Genomic DNA, 26589 nt, shown 5'->3' on the forward strand with positions numbered 1-26589 from the left:
GTCACATTATAACGCCCCCACGGCTAAAAGGGTGAACATGTTTGGCGCGACGCGGGCGCAAAACCGCAACCCTCGGATTGCGAGTCGCACGCCTTACGCGCTTGGCCATGCCAGGCCGTGAAATTGATTCACTCAGAATAATAATTTGCGAAGAAATTACGTTATCGCGTGCTTCAAAAAGTCGCCCCATGCACTCATACTAATAGGTGGACGTCAGGTACAACACGTGTTGATAACAAAAAACAAGTAAATGCTGATTACTGATTTTGTTGAGGTGTTTAAAAAGAGCAGCAGTTTGTTGTGTTTCTTGCAGACAGTTTAAAACGTTCGATTTGATTTTTTTTATTACCGGTGTTGTGTTTATTGAAATGTTCAATATTTTAAGTGCAATGTAACTTTTTATTAACAGTTATTTAAATTAGGTATACATAGGAGGTTTGGTGTGGTTCGAATTTCGCGTAAAGCTACACGAGGGCTATATGCGCTAGCCGTCCCTAATTTAACAGTGTAAGACTAGAGGAAAGGCAGCTAGTCATCACCACCCACCGCCTACTCTTGGGCTACTCTTTTACCAACGAATAGTGAAGTTAATTGTAACATTATGACGCATCCAAGGCCGAAAGAGCAAGCATATTTGCTGATGGATGTTGTGTCCTAGACCCACAGATTGCGTGCGAGTGGAGCGCCCTCTTCATCAGACCCTAGTTCAGTGAATTTGGATAATTATTTTATCATAAAGTTTAAAATACGTGGGCCTTACAGGTGAAATAACGACTTCCAGAAAACCGCACGTTAAACTCCTGTACGACGCACTTTCTCTTTCAAATAATAATGTCATATATTTTTCAACTCCTGTATTAGGAGAAATATTCATGTATTATCTTTGTTGTTTTTTTAACCTGTTCAGTGCCGTAAACGAGATAGCTCGTCCAAGCCGATCGGTAACACAGTGCCACGGACATGATAATTCGTTCTCGATAATACCTAATTGTGACGCTAGATGTCAGCACTATACACGCATTTGACAATCTCAGAAAACAAATAGTATTTGTTGCTTATTTCCTTTGTTTTAAAAATTACTTAATGTTGCTTAAAAAAACCGCATAGGAGCTGCCTTGGCAGCTGAAATACATGGCAGTCAACAGGTTAAGGAAACGGAAGTTACTATTATATGTATGGCTAAATGATATAATGTATTTATTTATCATATGGATGTTTAGCTATTAAACTAATATATGCCCGGCATGGCCAAGCGTGTTAAGGCGTGCCACTCGTAATCTGAGGGTGTCGGGTTCGCATCTCTGTCGCGCTAAACATGCTCGCCCTCCCAGCCGTGGGGGCGTATAATGTGACGGTCAATCCCACTATTCGTTGGTAAAAGAGTAGCTTAAGAGTTGGCAGTGGGTGGTGATGACTAGCTGCCTTCCCTCTAGTCTTACACTGCTAAATTAGGGACGGCTAGCACAGATAGCCCTCGTGTAGCTTTTCGCGAAATTCTAAAAACAAACACACAAACGAATACATATAGTTGTTTTTGTGTTCATGATTAAACTTTTATATTCAGTGTCCCATGAGTATTCAATTTTGTTGTCTGTCATGATGAGGGAAGAAAAATAATGAAATTTAACAGCTTCAATTTCTTTTTTCATATCCTTAGTGACGTTTCGAAAAAACCCTCTTCTTCAAGCCAGAATAAGCTCGTCGGTTAACCATAAAGTAATGTAGGATGTTCCGAAACTAAACAATACACGAGAACGTGGTGTAACGCGAGATTTAAGCACGAGAATTAAACATCTTATTAACAACTGACAAAGGTGATTAGAATAGTGACTTGAAGGAAAATAACAGAGGTTAAAGATATAAAAACAGTTTATGAGGGAACGTTTTAAAAAAACATTAAAATGGGTAACTTACACAATTGTAAAGCAATAAATGGAGTTTTTGTGTGTTTTTTTTATTTGGAAAAGGTTTAAACGTTCGTTAATACCAAAATGACTTATGTATTTGTTTGCTTTTGTGTTTCGAAAACCTAATTTATTAGTGTAAGACTAGAGGGAAGGCAGCTAGTCATCACCACCCACCGCCAACTCTTGGGCTACTCTTTCACCAACGAATAGTGGGAATGACCGTTATTTAATAACGCTTCCACGGGTGAAAGAGCAAGTATGTTTGATGTCACGGAGATTTGAACTCGCGACCTTCAGATTATGAATCGAGCGCACTAACCATGTCAGGGCCGGACTCATTTAACTTAAAAAAAAATCGTTTTCGATTATGATTCGTTAATTGGGATTTTGGTTTCTCTTGTGTAGATTTGTGTCACAGATGTATCAGAAATAGCACAATAAAGTAAACCTTCAGATGTACAAGTGAAATTACTAATTACAGATTAAACTGACTTCGATCTCACGTTCTATTATCAATGCAAAGGTAAGTGTTGCATCTGTTCCTACAACATTTGTACGTACTAACTTGAGTATCACACAATAGTAGTGTGCTGTTATGAACTGGGTTATGTCTCGTTTATAAGAAGCTTGAGGACCACGTGTCTGACCTGTGCTACTCATGTGAAAGGTGTTCGACAATACGCCTGTCACTTGTGAGTTGAATGGGTGGTTCCTAAGTGTAGGAAGGCCTGGCATGGCCTAGCGCGTTAAGGCGTGCGCTTCGTAATCTGAGGGTCGCGGGTTCGCGCCCGAGTCGCGCAAAACATGCTCGCCCTCCCAGCCGTGGGGGCGTTGTAATGTGACGGTAAATCCCACTATTCGTTGGTAAAAGAGTAGCCCAAGAGTTGGCGATGGGTGGTGATGACTAGCTGCCTTCCCTCTAGTCTTACACTGCTAAATTAGGGACGGCTAGCACAGATAGCCCTCGAGTAGCTTTGTGCGAAATTCCAAAACAAACCAAAACAAATCTTAAGTGTAGGAAGAATGAGTTTACGATTGGTGGCACAGTTTGATTAGAATTTGTATTTAGAATTAACCCAAGTTTTTCTAGGTAGCCATGAGGTATTCTTAGGATTACGGCCAGTTGATGAAACAATGCACTCTAATCCTTATGAGTAGAAATGTAAGAAAATTATATTTAATTGACTATACAGATGGTAAACTCGGTTTTTAGTTTCGATTTAAGTATATGGCTTGCTCCTATTGGAAGTTATTGGTATTAGTTTTGTCTTTGTACGTACAATGTTATCTACTGTCACCGCCTTCCTTGTAGGTAGTTTAGTAACAATTGTGTTAAATGTTAAAACTCTTTTCTTTATAATGGTATCTGACGTCATTTGAAGAAAGGGATAAAGTTTGACAATTCTTCGAGTAACGTAAATCGTTTATTTGAATATTCAATAAAACGTTTTAGTAATAGAAGTTCACATTATTTTACAAGACAGAACATGACTTTTATACGGAATTATCGTCAACGGGTATAGTGACCTCATCATTATCATCTTTCCAGATGTCGCTGTCGTCAGTATCGAGAATTGATGGATTGCCGCCTTTTCGGAGCTCTTCGATAACTTCCTTTTCATTGGGCAGAGCGTTACCAGGTTTCGGATTATTATTGGCTGTCTGTCTCTCTGATAACGAACGGGTATTTTTTTCTGCCGGCAAGCACTTCCCTTTCTGGCAGAAGTAATCAATATCGTTTTCTTTATGGCACCACGTTCCATCAGGAAACTTTGTGTCGGCGCCCACCACGTCATTAAGCTCGTAGGAGGGATTATACCAGGATCCAGTGGACTTTAACTTACAGAACAAAGAACAAGCATCAGTAGCTGAAAATAAAACAAACAGTTGTGTCAACAACTTATTATTGACAGTTTTGTCTTCATTATTATCTCACTGAATAAAATCTGAATTCTGCAAAAAAATAACATTTCTAACTCATTGTAGCCAGTTTGGAATAAACTTGATGGTTTGCACATTTATTTCATGGTCTTTACTGTAGTCACAAAATTATTTGTGGACAGTTTTCAGAAGGTTTTATAGTTAAAACGTTGGTGTATTACACACGTTTTAGTAGTCACGAGCACGCCGCTAGTACACCGGTAAGTCTACGGATTCACAACGCCTAAAATCAGGCGTTCGATTCCCCTCGGTGGACTCAGCAGATAGGCGGATGTGGTTTTGGTATAAGAAACACACACGTACATACTGGTAGTCGATGTTACTTGTAGACAGTTTCCGAAGAGACTCGATAACTAGCACATTTGATTTATTAACACACGCCTTGAAATAATTAGGAATTACAAGGGAGAAATGAATTCAGTGTTAAAAGTTATAACGAGTGTGGGTGTACTTAACTGGAATATCTCGATTTTTAGTTTCTCTTTCAAAATGGCGAACCAATACTTGAAGACTGTTTTCCTTACATAATTTTAAGAACCTTATAAATCGTGGATTTTCAAACACAATATTTGCAGTCTTTCATCGCAAAACAGCAAATACCGGTAAGTGTTCTTTGCTATAATCTTTTAATTGTTTGGTATTTGAAGCTTGAATTCGTAATTTATCATAAATTAATATATTTTTTTTTACATGGCGAGTGTATTTGTGTCTGTTTTTTTATAGCAACATCACGTTAGGTTATCTGCTGTGTGTATCGAGGGGAATCGAACACCTGATTTTAGCGTTGAAAATTCTTTGTTGTTTGTATTTACCCATAGCGAAGCCACATCAGGTTATCGTCTGAGTCCACCGAAGGGAATTGAACACCTGATTTTAGAGTTGTACATCCTTAGACTCACCGCTGTACCAGTAGAGGACTATTTTACATCGCGAAGTATTAATGAAAACCGTACATTTGGATGGTTGTAAAGATAGTTGGCGAAATATTACTAACCATTAATGTTGATTTAATATAGACTTAGTAAACTACTGAATTGCTAACTTATATGGGACTAAGAAAAACACGAAAATTTGAAACATTACGAAAATAGAAAACTTTGGTGGCCCTAAGTTTTCAGGTTCAGCGAATTAAAACAAAGTAAAATAAGTGACCCACTTTTATCCCGAAAATATCCCTATCTCTTTTCTAGCTCTTTCCTTTATGATTTTTGTACAATTGTATTACTAAGAGATAAGATCTGGAATTTCAAAATATCTTATTTCAAACTCATTGTTAAATGAGTACTTTACCACGAAGGGCAGACTTTGGAAGATTATATAGCCTCATTCCCAGTTTAAATGAAAAACAAACTATATGTAAGAATTACATATTTAAATACTGCCATTTCTTAATGAAGTCACCGGCTCTCGAAACGTCACTATTAACGTATGAATTATACAGCTGTAACCACACTTCTTGTTTCATTATTGTGTCAAAAGTTCATCAGTTTCACAGCATTTTTGGAAAGGTTTCACTGTCGAAGAGCGAAGTCGATAATAAAGAATCGTTGTCCCAAACATTTAAAAACCAAGTCTAAGACAAACATCATTAAATTGAAAACAAGGCAGGAACAACATTAATAGACGTGCTTTTATTGGCTATCGTTAGTTTATTTTAACAAGAAAAAGTGTGAAACATAACTAACAGAATTGGTTCGAAATATACAAATGTCGGTTTTTTTTCTAGTTGTCACTAGAAACTCGATTATAAGGTTGGTATAAGTAATTGTTTTGTGAAGAGGCCAATTCGTTCGAGATCTGCCAGTAATAATATTTATTTATTCAGATGTTTTGTTAATATCTTTATGTAGAATTCTAAACCTTCATAAGAAAAGTAAAAAAAAATTAAATTCGTATAAAGTAGCTATTTTTTCAGTAGGAATTGCAAGTCAGAGAGAATTTATTAGCGCTTTCGCTAATGTTAGGGTATTTCATTTTACAACGCAACCTACAGTTCTTTACGATTCTCACTTTAGATGATAAATGTCATAAGACTTAACCTGTTGATTGCCAAGTATTTCAGCTGCTACAATACAACTCTAATGCTTCTTCATTTTGTAACTTTTTCGTGACGCCATTTTGGATCGAAAGTGAAACAATTTGTAAGTAAGTCAAATGCGTGTATGGTGCTGACATCTAGCGTTGAAGTTAGGTATTACTGAGAACAAATTAACTAGTCCGTGGCACTGTGTTACCGATCGGCTTGGATGAGTTATCTCGTCTACGGCACTGAACAGGTTCATGGTATTACAAGGGTTGGATGTAACCTCGACGTTAAGCTCACAGACTTAGAATTTCAAACTCGAGGGGTCGAACTCTTGCGGTGGAATTAGTTTAACGCTGAAACAACAGTAAGGATAGGCCTAGCTGTATTATGATAATTTAATAAAAGGATGATAGATATCTTTTCAAGTTTTATCTGAATGAATGAATATTTAATTGTTTAAACTGGTGCTATAAATTCATTAGAAATAAAACAAAATCCTTTTTTTCAAATCTCGTTTCTAACCTGATAATGGATGTGAAAACGTTGTTACTTGTTTTGTGTTTTTAATACCCATATCAAGCCGTTTTTATTATACACACTGCTGGCCAAAATCTTAAGGCCAATAAACATAAAGAAAAAAATATGCATTTTGCGTTGTTAGACTCAACCACTTATTTGAGTAGAACTTTGAAAGATTAAAATAAAAAAAGGGAAACTAAAAATTAAAAAAAACCTTTTAGCCTTTAATAGGGAAAATGTGCTAGCCGTCCCTAATTTAGCTGTGTAACACTAGAGAGAAGGCAGCTAGTCATCACCACCCACCACCAATTCTTGGGCTACTCTTTTACCAACGAACAGTGGGATTGACCGTAACATTATAACGCCACCACGGCTGAAAAGGCTACCCCAGCTTACGATTCACACGCCTCAACCCACCTGGCCATACCGTGCCCGTTCGTTATGAATTAAAGTTTTGACAGTTAAAAAGCAGTGTTTCAGACACTATAAGATGGCACTTAAAACACATTTCAACAAATACTGTGATACATAAAAACTTACACGCCGAATGCTTCACTTGCACCCCTTCACCAGAGAGGTCGCTGATGTATTTTTGGAGCTTCGTGCACATATTTTTTGCATAATCAATAGGATCTTCACGTTTGGAACATATCTGTAAAAAAAGAAAAAATGGTACAAAATAATGTGGATTGGTGAAGATATTTAGTGTCTATTTGTTTGAGAAATAATAAAAACATTTCGGACTGAGCACCCAAAGTGTCAAGTTTACAATTAATAAGAAATTCTATTAGTTTTTCTCTTTGAAAAATAATACAAACTTTCAACAAACGAAATATTTCAGGTTAAAGCAAGAAGTGAATTTGTTTATTTGTTTGTTTTTTTAATTTCGCGCGACGCTACATAAGAGCTGTCCCTAATTTAGCAGTGTAAGACTAGAGGGAAGGCAGCTAGTAATCACCATCCACCGCTAACTCTTGGAATACTCTTTTATCGACGAATAGTGGAATTGACCGTCACATTATAACGCCCCCACGGCTGAAAGGGGCGAGCATGTTTGGTGTGACAGGAATTCGAACCCGCAACCTTCGGACTACGAGTCGAACGCCTTAACTCACCTGGCCATGGCGGGCCCAAGAACGTTAAGGACGTGAGTAGTAAGACTCTTTTAAACAGTGCTGTTTCTCTATGTGTCACTGTAAAAATAAAGAAAATCTTACTACCAGGTCCAATATAAGACAAAATTTTAAAATGCCAACTCATTGCTAAACGTATAGAAAGCTGAACGCAATTTTGAGTAAAGGTTCTCTCCAGTAGATCATTGAGCGTTTAGATTTAGAATAGTTTAATTCTCCTTGAGTGTTTTTCTTTTCAGCGGCTTGAGTATGAAGTACTTCTATAGGCCTAATTTCGTGATTCTGTAAAAGACAAAAAGGCCTAAATCGATTATCTTACCAAGTCCAAGTCTCTGAACACAGAATGATACGAACTGTGAGATTTGTTTGTTTTTGAATTTCGCACAAAGCTACTCGAGGGCCATCTGTGCTAGCCGTCCCTAATTTTGCAATGTAAGACTAGAGGGAAGGCTGCTAGTCATCACCACCCACCGCCAACTCTTGGGCTACTCTTTTATCGACGAATAGTGGGATTGACCGTCACATTATAACGCCCCCACGGGCCCAACCGTGAGATAGTTGATTCGGTTTTAGTTTTTCAACTGCAGGTAGTTGTCTACCTTCTTCTCCTACTGCACCGCAGAATGGTCCGGTATGACCAGATGGGTTAAGGCGTTCGACTCGTAATCTGAGGGTTCCCGGTTCGCATCCCTGTCGCGCCAAATATGCTCGCCCTTTCAGCCTTTTAGCAGTGTAAGGCTAGAGAAAAGGCAGCTAGTCATCACCACCCTCCGCCAACTCTTGGGCTACTCTTTTACCAACGAATAGTGGGATTGACCGTCACATTATATTGCCCCTACGGCTGATGGGGCGAGCATGTTAAGTGCGACGGGGATTTGAGCCCACGACTCTCAGATTACGAGTTGAGCGCCTTGACCACCTGGCCATGCCTGGTCCGGTTATGTTCTGAGGGAAAGCAATTGGATCTTGTATTTCGCCTCAAATAATGGATAAACAGTTAAGTCCAATATTACTAATAAACATATATTATTGTACTTACAGCACTGTCGTCACAAAGACTAATTTTGTAGGTCGGACCATCACACGTCACAGAATTTTTTGGCCTGAAAAACAACATAAAACGAATAAAGATAATGTTTATTCACTGAACAGTACACACATACACATATATAGTTTTCACTGGACTTCGTTTTATAACTGACTTATATGAATAAATCCCATGTAAGATGGACTAAAAATCTAGTTTCGATATCCCGTAGTGGGGAGAACAGAGATAGCCCATCAAGTAGCTTTGGGCTCTAATAACCAACCTGTAAGTAAGTAAGTTTGTGCATATAATAACTGATAACTTCTGAATAATGTTATGTGAAGTTGTATAAGAAATCAAGAGTGTAATCTGGGGGTAGAGGCGACAGATAATCCGTAGAGCTTTTTATAATATTGCCTTCTGCTTAAAATTTGCCCCCCCCCTTATCAAGTGGAAAACCAGGTCACTCTAGTGGGGTCCCACTCTAGTGGGGTCCACTCAGCAGCACCTTCTGTCTATAAGGCTACTCTTAATCGAATATCGGTATTAACTCTTACACTTATAACACATTAATAGCAGAAAGTGCAGAGTGTTTTCAGCAGCAAATAGTTGTTCGAGCTTAAGACTTTTGGATACGAGAAATTTGATTCAGTTCGCTTTAACTCGGTAATGAAACTCGAAAATCAATGGCCTCTCCTGTTGTTTTTAATAAGGGTGTGTTTATTATTAGGTAAAAATTCGGTGATACGTATAATTTATAGAATTCATTAGTTAGACAAAAAAAAATCGTTTAGTGGGTTTCTTGATGATGATAAAAATAATCTAGTTTTTTCTTCTGTGATTAAAATTTAAAGAACAAACTTAGATACGTATTTTCTAAAACTAGTCAGTTGGTTAGGGCACTCTATTTGCAACCTTTGGGTCATTGGTTACACTGAACGTATTTCCCCTTTCAGTCGTAGGAATTTTATAACATGGCAACCAATCCCACTATTCGTTGGTAAAAGAATGGTCCAAGAGCTGGCGGTGGGTGGTGTTGATTAGTTGCCTTCCCTTTACTTTATCACAGGAAAAGTATGGACGGCTGCTTTAGATACCCCTGGTGTAGCTTTGCACGAAATTTTAAACAAACAAGAATAATCGATTAGTCTAACGAGTTACATTTCATTACTTAATTTCAAAGTGTTTTAATTCATTTATTAATGGCCCGGCATGGCCAAGCGCGTTAGGCGTGCGACTCGTAATCCGAGGGTCGCGGGTTCGCGCCCGCGTCGCGCTAAACATGCTTGCCCTCCCAGCCGTGGGGGTGTATAATGTGACGGTCAATCCCACTATTCGTTGGTAAAAGAGTAGCCCAAGAGTTGGCGGTGGGTGGTGATGACTAGTCTTACCTTCCCTCTAGTCTTACACTACTAAATTAGGGACAGCTAGCACAGATCGCCCTCGAGTAGCTTTGTGCGAAATTCCAAAACAAACAAACAAACAATCACTTATTAATTAATTCAATATATATTCATTAATTAATTTAAATGTAATTAAAAATACTTCAAATATGTTACTCGTGAATGTGCGACAAGCGACATATAAAAGTATTTTGGGTAACTCGATTACCTGGCATTATTGAAGATTCTTGTATCTCTAAAATTAATAATTTTAGTGAACGGGTCACCTGTGATCGGTGAAGATTATTGTTCTTTAACTGTGTATTTAAAAGTACCACTTTTGATAAACTGATTACCAAGAATTAGTGGAAGTTCTTGTATCTTGAAATAGCTTGTTTGTGTTTTACTTGCAGTAAATCTACATCGGGCTGTCTGCTGAGTCCCTCAAGGAGGGGGGGCGGCATGGCCAAGCGCGTTAAGGCGTTCCACTCGTAATACGAGGGTCGCGGTTCGAATCCCGGTCGCACCAAACATGCTCGCCCTTTCAGCCGTGGGGGCGTTATAATGTAACGGTCAATCCCACTATTCGTTGGTAAAAGAGTAGCCCAAGAGTTGGCGGTGGGTGGTGATCACTACCTGCCTTCTCTCTAGTCTTACACTGCTAAATTAGGGACGACTAGCGCAGATAGCCCTCGAGTAGCTTTGCGCGAAATTCAAAACACACAAACAAACAAACCCTCGAGGGGAAGCGAACAGCTGATTTTAGTGTCGTAAATCCGCTGTACCAGAGTGCCACTTTCAATAAACTGATCACCCAGGACTAGTGCAGGTTCCTGAGTATCAGTAAACAGCAATACTTTTAGTCAAATAGTTACCTGGTATAAGAACAGGTTGTTGCATCTTTATATACCTGTTTAAATAATACCAGTTTTCGAAAATTGCTTACCTGGGATTTGTGCACGTTCTTGTACCTGTAATTACACCTTTAGAATTTTTAATACAGCCAGAAGTACAGTCACCAAGCTTCCATTCTGTCCAGCCGCCCTTTACCACCTCCAAATTTTTGCTACCCCAGGGTTCGCAATTTCCCTTTACACACCACTAACAAAAAGAAAGGTTTGAAGATGACTTATTGATACACTTACATTAAACAGTTTTTATTTTTAATCATTAATCAAATAGAACGAACAATTTTCCAAGATTTTTGTTTAATCTTAAGCCTACATTGATAATTCGAAAACTTGTCTATAACTAATTAGGTTACCTTGCTTTAAACAGTTTATATTTTTACCCAGATATTTTCAACTATCATGCACTTCAATGTTTGAAAGTTTGTTTTTCCTCATTGTAAAACTACACAGTGGATTATTTGCGTTCGGTCCTGGACTTTATTGTTGTTTTTCCATTATCTCACAAGTTATGGGGAATATTTCAATGAGTCACCTAGTGGTTTAATTACACTATGCAACAAATTTTTTACTTTTTCTTGTCTCTGGACAGAATGTGTTATTTCACAATTGCTTATGCCTAAAGTAAATGGAAAAGACCTATTTTTCTCTTCAAACTTTGCTTTTGTGACCTAAGAGCGTAAAACGAAAACATGATGGGAGACTTTATTTGGGGGCTGATACGTGAAAGTGATTTACATTACAGTCGCAAATCTCGAAAAACTATTCACTTCTAAACATTTTTGTGTAACTTTAGTATAAATACATGTAAACCTTCATTCATATGTTGTTTTATTCAGACCTTATGTAAATGAAAATATACAAATTTGCCCGTTTTTACACAGAAAATATATTAATTTCTAAATTTCATTATCCAGGTCACAATTGCAAAGTTTAAAAGTAATAATGGCCATTTTCTGTACTTTTACAACATTAGCAATTAAGAAATAACACATACTATCCAGGAACAAAATTTGTGTTACATAGAGTTATTCTGTTGAGAAACATTAACGATAGACACTAAACTTATTTTGCATACAACTGATGTTGTTATATAGTTGTTGTTGTTGTTTTAAGACCTGAATTTGTGAACAATTGAATTCATTACACGTATATTGGTTTGTGTATAACAGTCTGATAAACACATTGGTTTGTGTATAAAATTCTAATAAATACATTGGTTTGTGTATAACAGTCTAATAAACACATTGGTTTGTGTATAACAGTCTAATAAACACATTGGTTTGTGTATAACAGTCTAATAAATACATTGATTTGTGTATAACAGTCTAATAAACACTTTGGTTTGTGTATAACAGTCTAATAAACACATTGGTTTGTGTATAACAGTCTAATAAACACATTGGTTTGTGTATAACAGTCTAATAAACACATTGATTTGTGTATAACAGTCTAATAAACACACTGGTTTGTGTATAACAGTCTAATAAACACATTGGTTTGTGTATAACAGTCTAATAAACACATTGGTTTGTGTATAACAGTCTAATAAGTTCACGTGTATAGACAAGATGGATGTTAATGAGTGAGTATTTATAAAAAAAAAAAGAAGAGAAATCTTCCACCATAGAGCATTCACCTCACTCCCTCTAGTGTCTTATCTTCCACCGTAGAGCATCCACCTGACTCCCCCTAGTGTCTTAACGGTAACTTTGCAGGTTTAATTTCAGTTTACGACACCCGTGGTGAGCAGAACACAGATAGCACATTTAGTAGCTCTGCACTTAACAACAACAACCAAAAACATTCCGAATTTGTGCCTATCTATCGGTTAATTTTTTCAACAAATGCGAGGTGTTGAAACTCAATGGTAAAATGATATAGCCTAAATTACTTGCATTTTGCTCCATGGAAACATCAAGAACTATTATATTGTTTTATTATTTAAAGCATTTTCTGTTGGTAGTGTGTCTAGACTCACACTCAACAATTTACTTAATAGATAAAAAAAATAATATACAACATTAATGTAATAAAAAATAACTAAATAATTTATTTTGTTGTTTTATTGCGTAAACTTACGATATAATTCATAAGTTATTTGATATATTATCACGCCCCTGCTCTACGTTTAGAGTATACCGAAGGGGCCCCGGCATGGCCAGGTGGGTTAAGGCGTTCGACTCGTTATCTCAGGGTCGCGAGTTCGAATTCCCATTGCACCAAACATGCTTGCTCTTTCAGCCGTGGGGGCGTTATAACGTTACGATCAATCCCACTTTTCGATGGTAAAAGAGTAGCCCAAGAGTTGGCGGTGGGCGGTGATGACTAGCTTCCTTTTTTTGTAGTCTTACACTGCTAAATTAGGGATGGCTAGCACAGATATCCCTCATGTGGCTTTGCACAAAATTCATAGCAAATCTTTTGTGGTTAAGGGCATTACTGACTTTCAAGCGCCCTGTAATTACAATACTCTAACTGAAGGTTATTAATTTGTTTCACAGCCAGCGACACAAACCGTGGTGGGAAGAGTACAGATAGCCCATATTGTAGCTTTACGCTTAACAACAAGTAAACCTCACATCGATGCAAGAGAAACAAACAAGCTCTAAAATGCGGGTGGTGATGGATACTAATAAATAAATGGAAAAAAAATAACGTTAGAAAATTGGTCATAAATAAATAATCTTTCCGCCAGATGTCGCTCATAAGCAACTGTAACACAGGCCAATGAGGGTTTTATTGTCTCGCAGTTCCTGTACGTTGAATACGAAAATGATATCCAATTTTTCTCTGTTACGTATAGATGTTTCACAAACCATCATAACACAATACATAAAAGAAAGGCCACAACACTCGGTTTTAAGACTAAAAGACGTAGATTTCACACAAAAATAAAAATCAGGATAAATGAGGAGTCATGTTTGATTGTCATCAACGTTTTTCCCTTTTCATCAGTTTGTTTGTATTTTGTTAACAAACATAATAATAAAAATGTTCCTTGTAGTAAATGAAATAATAATTTGATCCAAGTGAGAGATTTTCTTTCCCGATTTGTAAAGAAAATCCTTAAGTGATATATAAAAGAAAAACAATATTTTCGGAATGTGCGTAGCTGAATAATGTAAAATCTGTTATCAAAACCAAAACCACTTTTATGAAGTTTAAATTTGCAAGTCTGTGCATTGAACTAAATACTTCTTGCCAGAGTCGCTGTACGACTTAATGCACCTATTTAGTTAAATTATATAACACAAGCGTGAGCAAATAAGTGTTGATAGAAACATGACCGTTAGAATTACGGAGAACAAAGTTAATTATCAGACTAGTTTCGTCTTATCTTTAAGACAATAAATTAGTGAGTTTCTTACATTTTTGGAGCCACAGTATGTTCCTTCTAATGCTGGCCCTGAAGAATAGTAGCCTTCCCTTGTTGGTATCTTACAAATAACCTTCTCACACACCAACTGTAAGTTCAAATAATATATTGACGTGAAACTAAATAACGCATAGATTATTATGGGTATTTTTATATACTTCCATACACACAAAACTAGCTAAATAATAGTAAAGTAAGAGACTGAATGATTTTTTTTAAACGCCTAATTTATATTTACAATTGTAGATACATTGTGAGAAATAAATTACAAATGTTGGATGCTCTTTGACATTTTAGGAGAATGTTGTTTTCTTTCCGATATTCTTAAAATATTTCGAGCCTGCTCTTGTTATGTAGCTCCTAAAGAGATCTGAAACCTGCTAGGAAAAAGTGTTCACGCCATAACAATTAATGTCATGACAAATGCCTGATATAAACAGTGTTTGTTGTGTCCCAAATCAGCTCTAACTTGAGTCAAACGCGTCGTCAGCAGTGGATGTCATGAACGCAGTGTTGTTGTAATACTATTGTTAAACACACTTATAGTTCTTGAAAACCCTTAAGCAAGTAGATACAGATTGCAGTGTTAACAATATACTAGTTCTTTCTTTAAAACCCTTAAGGAAGTAGATACAGATTGCAGTGTTAACAATATACTAGTTCTTTCTTTAAAACCCTTAAGGAAGTAGATACAGATTGCAGTGTTAACAATATACTAGTTCTTTCTTTAAAACCCTTAAGGAAGTAGATACAGATTGCAGTGTTAACAATATACTAGTTCTTTCTTTAAAACCCTTAAGGAAGTAGATACAGATTGCAGTGTTAACAATATAATAGTTCTTTCTTTAAAACCCTTAAGGAAGTAGATACAGATTGCAGTGTTAACAATATACTAGTTTTTTCTTTAAAACCCTTAAGGAAGTAGATACAGATTGCAGTGTTAACAATATACTAGTTTTTTCTTTAAAACCCTTAAGGAAGTAGATACAGATTGCAGTGTTAACAATATACTAGTTCTTTCTTTAAAACCCTTAAGGAAGTAGATACAGATTGCAGTGTTAACAATATACTAGTTCTTTCTTTAAAACCCTTAAGGAAGTAGATACAGATTGCAGTGTTAACAATATACTAGTTCTTTCTTTAAAACCCTTAAGGAAGTAGATACAGATTGCAGTGTTAACAATATACTAGTTCTTTCTTTAAAACCCGTAAGGAAGTAGATACAGATTGCAGTGTTAACAATATACTAGTTCTTTCTTTAAAACCCTTAAGGAAGTAGATACAGATTGCAGTGTTAACAATATACTAGTTCTTTCTTTAAAACCCTTAAGGAAGTAGATACAGATTGCAGTGTTAACAATATACTAGTTCTTTCTTTAAAACCCTTAAGGAAGTAGATACGGATTGCAGTGTTAACAATATACTAGTTCTTTCTTTAAAACCCTTAAGGAAGTAGATACAGATTGCAGTGTTAACAATATACTAGTTTTTTCTTTAAAACCCTTAAGGAAGTAGATACAGATTGCAGTGTTAACAATATACTAGTTCTTTCTTTAAAATCCTTAAGGAAGTAGATACAGATTGCAGTGTTAACAATATACTAGTTCTTTCTTTAAAACCCTTAAGGAAGTAGATACAGATTGCAGTGTTAACAATATACTAGTTCTTTCTTTAAAACCCTTAAGGAAGTAGATACAGATTGCAGTGTTAACAATATACTAGTTCTTTCTTTAAAACCCGTAAGAAAGTAGATACAGATTGCAGTGTTAACAATATACTAGTTCTTTCTTTAAAACCCTTAAGGAAGTAGATACAGATTGCAGTGTTAACAATATACTAGTTCTTTCTTTAAAACCATTAAGAAGTAGATACAGATTGCAGTGTTAACAATATACTAGTTCTTTCTTTAAAACCCTTAAGGAAGTAGATACGGATTGCAGTGTTAACAATATACTAGTTCTTTCTTTAAAACCCTTAAGGAAGTAGATACAGATTGCAATGTTAACAATATACTAGTTTTTTCTTTAAAACCCTTAAGGAAGTAGATACAGATTGCAGTGTTAACAATATACTAGTTCTTTCTTTAAAACCCTTAAGGAAGTAGATACAGATTGCGGTGTTAACGACATACTAGTTCTCATATTATAAAATATCTTTTTTAAAATCTTTCTTACCTGTAGAACGGTAGTATTATACAGAGTGGTATAAAATCTTTCTTACCTGTAGAACGGTAGTATTATACAGAGTAGTATAGATTCTTTCTTACCTGTAGAACGGTAGTATTATACAGAGTGGTATAGAATCTTTCTTACCTGTAGAACGGTAGTATTATACAGAGTGGTATAGAATCTTTCTTACCTGTAGAACGGTAGTATTATACAGAGTGGTATAGAATCTTTCTTACCTGCAGAACGGTAGTATTATACAGAGTGGTATAAAATCTTTCTTACCTGTAGAACGGTAGTATTATACAGAGTGGTATAGAATCTTTCTTACCTGTAGAACGGTAGTATTATACAGAGTGGTATAGAATCTTTCTTACCTGTAGAACGGTAGTATTATACAGAGTGGTATAGAATCTTTCTTACCTGTAGAACGGTAGTATTATACAGAGTGGTATAGAATCTTTCTTACCTGCAGAACGGTAGTATTATACAGAGTGGTATAAAATCTTTCTTACCTGTAGAACGGTAGTATTATACAGAGTGGTATAGAATCTTTCTTACCTGTAGAACGGTAGTATTATACAGAGTGGTATAGAATCTTTCTTACCTGTAGAACGGTAGTATTATACAGAGTGGTATAGAATCTTTCTTACCTGTAGAACGGTAGTATTATACAGAGTGGTATAGAATCTTTCTTACCTGTAGAACGGTAGTATTATACAGAGTGGTATAGAATCTTTCTTACCTGTAGAACGGTAGTATTATACAGAGTGGTATAGAATCTTTTTACCTGTAGAACGGTGGTATTATACAGAGTGGTATAGAATCTTTCTTACCTGTAGAACGGTAGTATTATACAGAGTGGTATAGAATCTTTCTTACCTGTAGAACGGTAGTATTATACAGAGTGGTATAAAATCTTTCTTACCTGTAGAACGGTAGTATTATACAGAGTGGTATAGAATCTTTCCTACCTGTAGAACGGTAGTATTATACAGAGTGGCGTCATTGTTCTTTAACAATAGTTTACACTGCTCGTAAGCATCCCACACCTGGCCAGGTGCTAACTCGTACTTAGAATGGTCAAGGGTCTTAGCCATTTTAGTTTCTCCTTCGTTTAAGCACGGTAATCTACAGAAACAAGTTCTTACTTTAAAATAATGTACCAAGTTCCAGAGTTTAGACTTTACGTTTTAAAATACTGATTGATTGATTTAGTGTTTCATGGCACAAAGCAGCTAGGCCTATCTGTGCCAAACATCCGGTAAAAAGTTAAAGTTAAAGTAAAGTTAGTAAAATTCATAAAAGTAAATTCAGGTAAAACAAAACAAAGTTTAAAAAACAAACATAAATAGCATAAAACCAATGTTTACATCTTGTCTTCAGCAGTAAGAGAAAACTACAGCAATACAAGTTGTAAAGGACTTTCTGTAGCATAATTGTAATTATCATAACTCACCAGGAAGACTAACAGGTAAGTACAAAACCACCATCAGTCACCTGAAGTTGGTCTTTTTAGTCCTGGTTCTGAGTTACTTGACGTTATGGCCATTTTCAAAAAGTAAAGTAAAAAAGTTTTAAAAGACTTGTAGCAAAATATTAATAACAACTCGCCAGGATGACTAATGTGTAGCTCAAACAGTAGTGTGACTCACCTGAAGTTGACCTTTCCAGTCCTGGTTTCAAGTTATTTAACGTTACGGCCATTTTCTAATTTCAAATAAAACTAGATGGACTTTGATACTTAAAAGGGAACAACATTAAAAAAGGTTTAATGTGTAAGTTGAAAAACTTAAATAGCATTAAAAAGATTAATGGTCTTTAAAAAACTAAAAACTTTACCAAGGTGGACAGTGTCACCATCACCAATAACACTGTCTAACGTTATGTACAAACCTTGGGACAGAACATGTTTAAAATGCAACAGTAAAAGGGATGGTATTAATCTTTATACTGAAAAGTGTGACGCTTAAAACACAGCCCTGAAGGACTCCAAGTTCCTGTAGAAAAGAATGGGAAAGTGTCTGACACTTACAAACTTGGAATCTCTGTTCATTGAAACTTTTTTAATAAAAATGTTCAAATGTTCACGCAACCCATATGTATGGAGGTCTCGCTAAATGCCATACCTCCATGTTGTGTCATAAGCCTTCTCAGTGTCAAAGAATATTGACACAAGATATTGTCGTTCCAAAAGGCTTCTATAATTGATGTTTCAAGTCGAATCAGGAAGTCCATGGTGGAGCACTGTCGTCGAAACCAACACTGGGTGGGCAAGAGAAGGTTGTTTGATTTGAGGAACCAAACAAGACGAACATTAACCATCCTCTCTAAGGTCTTACAGAGACAGCTCGTCAAAGCAATTGGACGGTAATTTGAAGGAATCTTGGGATCCTTCCCAGGCTTAGAGAAAGAAAGGACAATAGCCTGGCGCCAGGCATCAGGAAAAGCATTCTCCTGTTAGATCCGGTTAAAAATTATCAGAAAAATAGCAAGAGCAGCAGGAGATAGATGGCGCAGCGTTTCATAGTGTACATCATCAGGTCCAACCGATGTACTGCCAGAACAATGAAGAGCCATTTTCAGTTCCACCAGTGTAAATGAACAATTATAGTCTTAGAAACAGTCAGCTCGAAAGGAAACAAGTGATCGCTGTGTTCGAGTCTTGATAGCTAAGAAGGTGGAGGAAAAAGCAGAAGTGCTAGATATCCGGCAAAAGCTTTCACCTGGAGTATCAGCGATGCTCCGGGTATCAACTACTTCCTGGCCATCACAGAGCAAGATCGAAAGGGGGACAGAATTATACTGCCCACTGACCTTTCAAATCTTGTCCCATATAGCTTTGGAACTGTTGGTAGAAGACACGCCAGTTGTGAATTTAATCCAAGATTCCTTCTGGCTTTGACATCTTACCCACTGAGCATGTGCACGAGCCTGCTGGAAAGCGATGCGGTGTGAGAATGTTGGATACCTACGAAAAGTATCCCAGGCCTGATTTTGAGCCTTCCGTGCCATGTGGCAGGCAGGATTCCACCACGGACGAGGGTATCGTGGACAACGTGTCGAGGTTTTAGGAATACACTGAGCAGCTGCTTGTATAATACAATCAGTTACTGCTGTCAAACAGCCGTCTATTGATGGCTTACAGATGATGGCAGGATCAAGTTCTGTGAGAGCAGTGAAAGAGGGCTAGTTTGCCTAATCCACCTTCCACCAGAGCACGCGGGTCAGGTGGCATCGACCACGGCCAGTCTCCCTCAAAAGTATAGGAAAATGATCACTGCCTCGTGGATTATTTTCAACCCTCCATGTAAAATGGGAGAATAATGAAGGGGAGCAAACCGAGAGATTAGTAGCAGTAAAGGACTGACTAGGTGCATGAAAATAAGTGGAACGATCCCTGCAACGATCACAGTCAAGGAGCCACAACATGACGTCTTTGAGTGACCGAACCGCTGACACAGAAAATATCGGAAAGGGTGTTAAATGTATGGCTGTACTATGCAATTAAGATAACCTGCCTTGATAGTGGCAGATGGAAATGGTGACGTAAATGTCAGAATAAAAATATTGGTCGGCACCATAATTCCATCTTTGCAGAAGATCCAGAGATACGCCTCACTGCAGAAACTTCTTGGGTGGAGAAACCAGCGAGAATCTTTGTCTCTGGGATGTTCTTCAAAACCCTCTCAACAATACTACCTCGTGATGAAATCAAAGTAGCATGAGGGGAAAGGTATATTTCCAATTGCCTTTTAATGCAAGAGGAGTCACTGCATTGAGATGTGGATGTTTCCACCAATATGTCACCAGATCAAAGCTTCTTTACTGACTTTGGAGGGCCAGCAAGTCCCTCTAGTCCCTTCTGTATGAGAAAGGGAGACATCTGCCCTAAAGGTTTGTCTGAAAGAGAATGTAGGATAAGAAAATGAGGTACAACAGGTGTTACAGATGTTGAAGATTGCCGCTCAGAATCTTCGAGACATGGTCGTTTTCCATCTAGACTGTTTTTTCACTATTTTATTTAAGTTTTTATTTGGAGTATCCATTATAAAAAAGGAATATTTCAGTGCCCACTGACCCCACCCACCATGGAGCCCTACGAAGGGACGCACCACAATGTCAAACAAGGACACTGCAGCAATGCCAGGGTTTCTTAAGCACTGTACCCAAACACCAGCATAAGATACAATGTTCACAACATCTGTTGAGAATATCCAACACTGGTACTTGGTTGACCTTAGCCCAAATGGACCAGCCGATTGATCCAAGGGAGGCCACCCCAAGGTCTCCCATCTACAGAAAGTCAAGGCCAAAGTGGTGTGTTAGGATTGGACTCCTCAACCACCAGAATCCTCTCTTCTCCTTCACGGGACGCCACGCACGGCAGACACGTGGGTGGATGTTTAGATCGCAGAGGAAGTAAACTGAAAGAATAGAACCTTCCCTGGGAGGTCCCCTCACCACGCACAGGAATCCACACCGAGGGGTGTTTCAAAGTAAAATTATCTATTTAGTTTCTGTGTGTGTGTTTTCTTTTAGCAGTGTTGCATCGGAATATCTGCTGTGTTCACCAATCGGAATCGAACCCCTGATTTCAGCGTTGTAAATTCGATTTTATTACTTTCAAGAAACCAGTGCATGGAATCGTTGGAAATTCCGATTAGCCTATCAAGTGCACTCTGGGCATCATAGTGTCGAAGAATCTTTTCCTTTTATTGTTTTCCTGAGATTATATCAATTTCAATACTATTAGTAATTTAGGGCAGTGCTTCCAACAAGGGGAAAGGGGTCCCTTAGAATATTCTAGAGTTATCGAGAAAAATTATTTTTTCGTTTGTTTGTTTTTTAATTTCGCGCAAACCTACATGAGGGCTAACTGCGCGAGCCGTCCCTAATTTAGCAGTGCAAGACTAGAGGGAAGGCAGCTAGTCATCACGACCCACCGCCAACTCTTGAGCTATTCTTTTGCCAACGAATAGTGGGATTGACCGAACTTTATAACGCCCCACGGCTGAAAGTGCAAGCTTGTTTGGTGCGATGAGGATTCGAACCCGCAACCGTAAGATTACGAGTCGAACGCCTTAACCCACATGGTCATTCCGGGCCCCTTCAGTGGCATTGCGATGCGTCTGTAGATTTGCACTGCTAGAAACCGGGTTTCGGTACCCGTGGTGGACAGAGCGCAGATTACGTAGTTTTAAATCGATTACATAGCTTTAAATCGATTCAATCAATCAACCTTCAACTGAGAAAAACAACATGAAAAATACGCTACAATTTTATGAGAACGAAGGCAAAAACGTTACTTACACAAAAGAATTCATCGCTTCTTTGCTGCATGTAGACCACGTGTTTTCTTTCGACGTTCCACGACTTGGTGACATGATGTATCCATTAGAATCGCATTTCTTAGTAATTTCTTTATCCGATCCGTCATGATGCATTCCCAAGCTATAGGAGAAAATTTATATATTTATAAATCGTGATTCGTAGAATAATCGAAAGGTAGGTTTGATATGTTTTCCAGTGTTGATTTCTGTTCAAAGCAGTTTACAATTTTAATTCAGAAACGCAAGTAAACGGGTATTGCCTATTTACAACAGTCACTCAGCGGACTGTATTATTATCGCGATATTCAAATTTCTACCGCATTTTAAAATAAGAATACTGCGTATTTGTATGAAAGTTCAAATAAAATATATTAGTTATTAAACAAAACACAAACGACGCGTGAAACACATTTTGAAAGAGATCACATTATTAATGTTTTGAGAGTTAAGACATCTTGAACCTCAGTGGTAAGTCGACTCACTTCAACTCAGAAACCCAGAGTTCAATTCCCCTCGGATAGCCTACTGTGTAGCTTAGTATTAATAAACAATAGCAAGAAAGAGTGTAAGAAAAGAAAGGTATTATTTTGAACAAAGCATCCGCTAGATTGCTCTTATAAATAAAGTTTGGTGTTGTGTATATATATAAACTTAGTATACTGATAGTGTTCAATGTCGTCTTAATTAATGCCTCTACCTGATTGGGGGAAGTAATGCTAACTTCAAGAGTTAAGTAAGTTTCATCTTACTTATTCCCAAATTGTAGTACCTTATTTATTATTTTTATTTTTTATGTTTATCTTTTTCTTATACGTATTTTAACTTGGGAGAGCAGTCACCTTCCCGCAACTGTCTGCAGGAAGTGAAGGGTAATGTAGATGTGGGACGTTGTGGGCTTGAGCACCCACATCTCGCTCTCCTAATTTCTAGTCTGATTGTGTCTATTTCTTATGCGAGACTAGCAAACTCGAGGTTAAAAACTGATAGACGGTGTATCCCCACCGCAATGTGGGTCTCACTTGTGCAGTCACCTCCAAAACCTAGGATACATTTTATAATCCCACTTTGTAGCTTGTGCCCTTTTTTAATAATTTATAACGTATTTTGTTTAATTTTAATGCGTTTTGTTTTGGTTTAAAACATCATGGTTATAATGTATATACATCCGAGCTACTCACTTGTGGGCCATTTCGTGAGCCGCTACATAAGTGGCCAAAAATCCACAAGAAGGGTATGGTTTTCCCAGCTCACTCGTGACACCGAATTCGCTTATGAAACACCCTGCGCTCATCTTACACACACCTCCAGTTGGAGCGAGTCCTAGGTCAAGGGTCAAAAGAAGAAAGTCAGTGGAGGAGTTTGCTTGAAGAGAAAAGAGTTTTAACGATGACAGCCATGAAAAAAATTGAGAATATAAAACATATTTCAACCAACTTTGAAGAGTATAGTTGATGAAAGAGTCTGGACAGAAGCAGAATTATAACGCTTATGAAACAAATTACATTTGGAGTCAAGTTTGATGACAGCAGTCAGTTAAAGAGTTTTGAAGGAAGTAAAGATTATAAGACAACTTAAGAAAAAATCGGTTGATAAAAGAGTACTTACGGAAGGGAAAAAAACAATGCAATTTTAAACAAGTAAATGCTTGGAATCAGTTTTAACTGGCCAATGTAAGGATTTTCAAGACGATCGCCATCTGAGATTGCTTGTTTTACGTACGTCACGACTGTACAAATGTGACGTCATTTTAATGTCTGCTGACTGAATACCAAAAAACACGTTACTCTGTAATGGCGCGATAGGTTAAAAGAGGTGACCTCTTCAGCTGCCCTTCTACGCCTTTTGGGAAATTGACGTGTCAGAACCATGTGTTTTGGCTTGTTTAGACTGAGTGTTAAAAAGGTTGAAGATGGATTGACCGGGAAAAGAAGAAAACGTAATAACAAGTTCATGTTATAACGCCCTTACTGCTGAAAGAGCGAACATTTGAAGTGATGGGATTCGAAGTCGCGACCTGCAGGTTTGGAGTCGAGTGTCCTCGCCAACACGCCCACTGAAACAGAACTGTAAGTACTCAAAACAGGTTAAACAAATAACATACAACTCCTGCCCGAGTTCATCTTTTGCAGTCATATCTTTCACATCTTCGTGCGACGTTTTCTCTTCTATGGAGAGCATTCAAAGCTCCTTTTTGAAATGTTAAGGGTTTTATTACTACGCTCTTTTTGTGAACTATCTTTCTTATGATACGTACAACAAAAAAAAAAGTCTGCCGTGAATGCATTGCACTATTGATATGCCAATACATTATCGTAAGTTAATCGTTCTTGATAAAGCCCTCGATATTATTACACTCTTCGAATCGAATATTTCGGATTTTGGTAAGAAAGTTTAAAATCAGCTTGATAAACGTACTTACCCATCGTCTCAAAAGACTTTTTATCCCCAGTTTTAACGTAGAGATTATGTCTGTTGAAAATATATAAATCATATTGTAAAGAAAGGTTTTAAACACATAGCTTGTCAATTATAATTTAACATATTAGCAATCTATAAATAATAAATTTAATATCTTCTGTTTGAGTGCCACGAAATAAAAAGCTCCTAAATTTAAATAACTACTTTTAATCTTCATAAATATTTTGTTTGCTTAAAATTCTACATAATTAGGCTTAACACTACATAATTAGGCTTAACACACGAAGGAAATATAATACACTTCGTTAATATCATGTTCTGTGCATATAACCAAACGATAAAATGACATCTTACCCAGTCAGAAACATAGCAATGTCCCAATGTTTGTCATTGTCGTCATTTATTTGATTTTTGTCTTTTTGATATACACAGAATTTGCGTAGCACATCCACGCGGTCTCCGTCCAGATTATCCAATCCTGCCTAAACGAGGAACAGATAAAATATCATATGAACAAAGTGTTTAAAGAACAGTGTTTTCGTCGGTTAAGAAAGCCTAGAAATTCATTTTATCCTTATGACACTGCGAGCTTGTGACACAAACAAATATGTGGAAGATAAATGAAAGATATACATTACCGGAGCGGATGATTGAATTTCCAGGTACACCAGAACAATATAGACAGCTTTGCCCAGTGAAGGATGAAGATAAATTGCTTGCATCTACAAAAAATAAAAAAGATGATAAAAAGCAAACTGAAGATCTTTTAAAGCATTTTGTAGTTTGTTAAGCTATGATAAACTGACTGGATTTCTGTAGAAAACTAAAGACGCAGCCACAAGTAATACAATAGCTATTCTATTCACCGTTTATTTTAAGACCCCCGGTCGCAAAAATCCGACTCAAATTTATGAAAAAAACAAACACGTCAAAGCCCAGAACGGATTGAAGTCGCCAGACTACGTAACCCTAATCCAATAATGTAATCTAAAAAGCTTCTATTCCAGTTTAAAAAATATACTTATCAGTAAAATCTGTGAACTATCTTGTCAGGATATGGTTTGTTTGTTTTGGAATTTCGCGCAAAGGTAAACGAGTGCTATCTGCTCTAGCCGTCCCTAATTTAGCAGTGCAAGACTAGAGGGGAAGCAGTTTGTCATCATCACCCACCGTCAACTCTTGGGCTACTCTTTCACCAACGAATAGTGGGATCGACCGTAACTCAATAACGCCCCCAAGGCTGAAAGGGCGAGCATGTTTAGTGTGACAGAGATTCGAATTCGCGTCCCTCATATTACGAGTCGAATTCCTTAACCCACCTGGCCATGCCGGGCCTGACTTGTCAGGAAGATAAACATAGAAATAAAGGAGATTGCTTGACTTACAGTGTTTGTAGATGATACTTAACATTAATGCTTCAAGAAAACAAATCTTGTTAATTGGAAGTGAAGAAATGACGTTGAAAGTGGAGAAAGAAGTGTAATAAGAAGGACAGTTGAGTGGACTACAAATGTAAAATTAAAATTCCACTATTTGATGAAACAAGAGTAGCCTAACGGTTGGCGGTAGATGCTCTAAACTAGTTTCCTGCCCTATAATTTATAAGTTACAAATCAGGAATTACTATTAACAGAAAAATCTTTACATAGCTTTGAAAAAAAAAATTAAAACAAACAAACGAGTGGAGAAAATGCCCGAGAGGTGGAGCTAAGAATTTACTTGTTTCGAGAACGAACAATAAATATATAATATAAATTATATTAGAAGAAAACAAGGTTATGACTCTGATTCTGGAGAAGATGGAAACAGTGCAACCTCCAAAACCATTATTGCTATATAGAACTGGATAATTGTACATGCTTCAAGGATTTCAGATCTGACAAAAAGATTCACCAACAGTTAAGAAGTTTATTTCTACCAATCAGCGCCATCTAGGACATAATATTTGAAAATTTGGCGCGACGCCTAGAGGGATCGGTTTTCCGACCGGGGTTTTAAAAAAGTGTGTAGTTTCTAAAAAAACACACAAAAAAAGACTCGGTGGGGCTGATTCTTGGCATTGCTGGGCTTACTTTGAGTAAGAAATTATTAGGCGTTATTCAGTTTTGATCATTTATCCAGCATCAACAGAAAGTGAAGATGTCATTCTAATTTGAAGGGGCCTGGCATGGCCAAGCGCGTAAGGCGTGCGACTCGTAATCCGAGGGTCGCGGGTTCGCGCCCGCGTCGCGCTAAACATGCTCGCCCTCCCAGCCGTGGGGGTGTATAATGTGACGGTCAATCCCACTATTCGTTGGTAAAAGAGTAGCCCAAGAGTTGGCGGTGGGTGGTGATGACTAGCTGCCTTCCGTCTAGTCTTACACTGCTAAATTAGGGACGGCTAGCACAGATAGCCCTCGAGTAGCTTTGTGCGAAATTCGAAAACAAGCAAGCAAGTAATTCGAAGGGCAA

General features: G+C 37.4%; 1 protein-coding gene across 1 annotated transcript in view; it reads right to left on the reverse strand.

Moving 5' to 3' along the window:
* Nucleotides 1-3309: 3309 nt before the first annotated feature.
* The window catches only part of LOC143245615 (A disintegrin and metalloproteinase with thrombospondin motifs adt-1-like), a 38668-nt gene continuing 15388 nt past the window's right edge, over nt 3310-26589 (reverse strand). The window contains exons 6-16 of the mRNA XM_076491970.1: nt 24777-24860; nt 24493-24620; nt 24140-24189; nt 22899-23040; nt 21701-21841; nt 17362-17518; nt 14215-14310; nt 10882-11036; nt 8566-8629; nt 6934-7045; nt 3310-3775 (exon numbers count right to left, since the gene is read on the reverse strand). Coding sequence (XP_076348085.1) covers nt 3402-3775; nt 6934-7045; nt 8566-8629; nt 10882-11036; nt 14215-14310; nt 17362-17518; nt 21701-21841; nt 22899-23040; nt 24140-24189; nt 24493-24620; nt 24777-24860 — 1503 coding nt within the window. The 3' untranslated portion in view covers nt 3310-3401. The remainder of the gene's footprint in view (nt 3776-6933; nt 7046-8565; nt 8630-10881; nt 11037-14214; nt 14311-17361; nt 17519-21700; nt 21842-22898; nt 23041-24139; nt 24190-24492; nt 24621-24776; nt 24861-26589) is intronic.

This window comes from Tachypleus tridentatus, chromosome 2 (genome assembly GCF_004210375.1).
Source record: "Tachypleus tridentatus isolate NWPU-2018 chromosome 2, ASM421037v1, whole genome shotgun sequence".
NCBI classification, from domain to species: domain Eukaryota; kingdom Metazoa; phylum Arthropoda; class Merostomata; order Xiphosura; family Limulidae; genus Tachypleus; species Tachypleus tridentatus.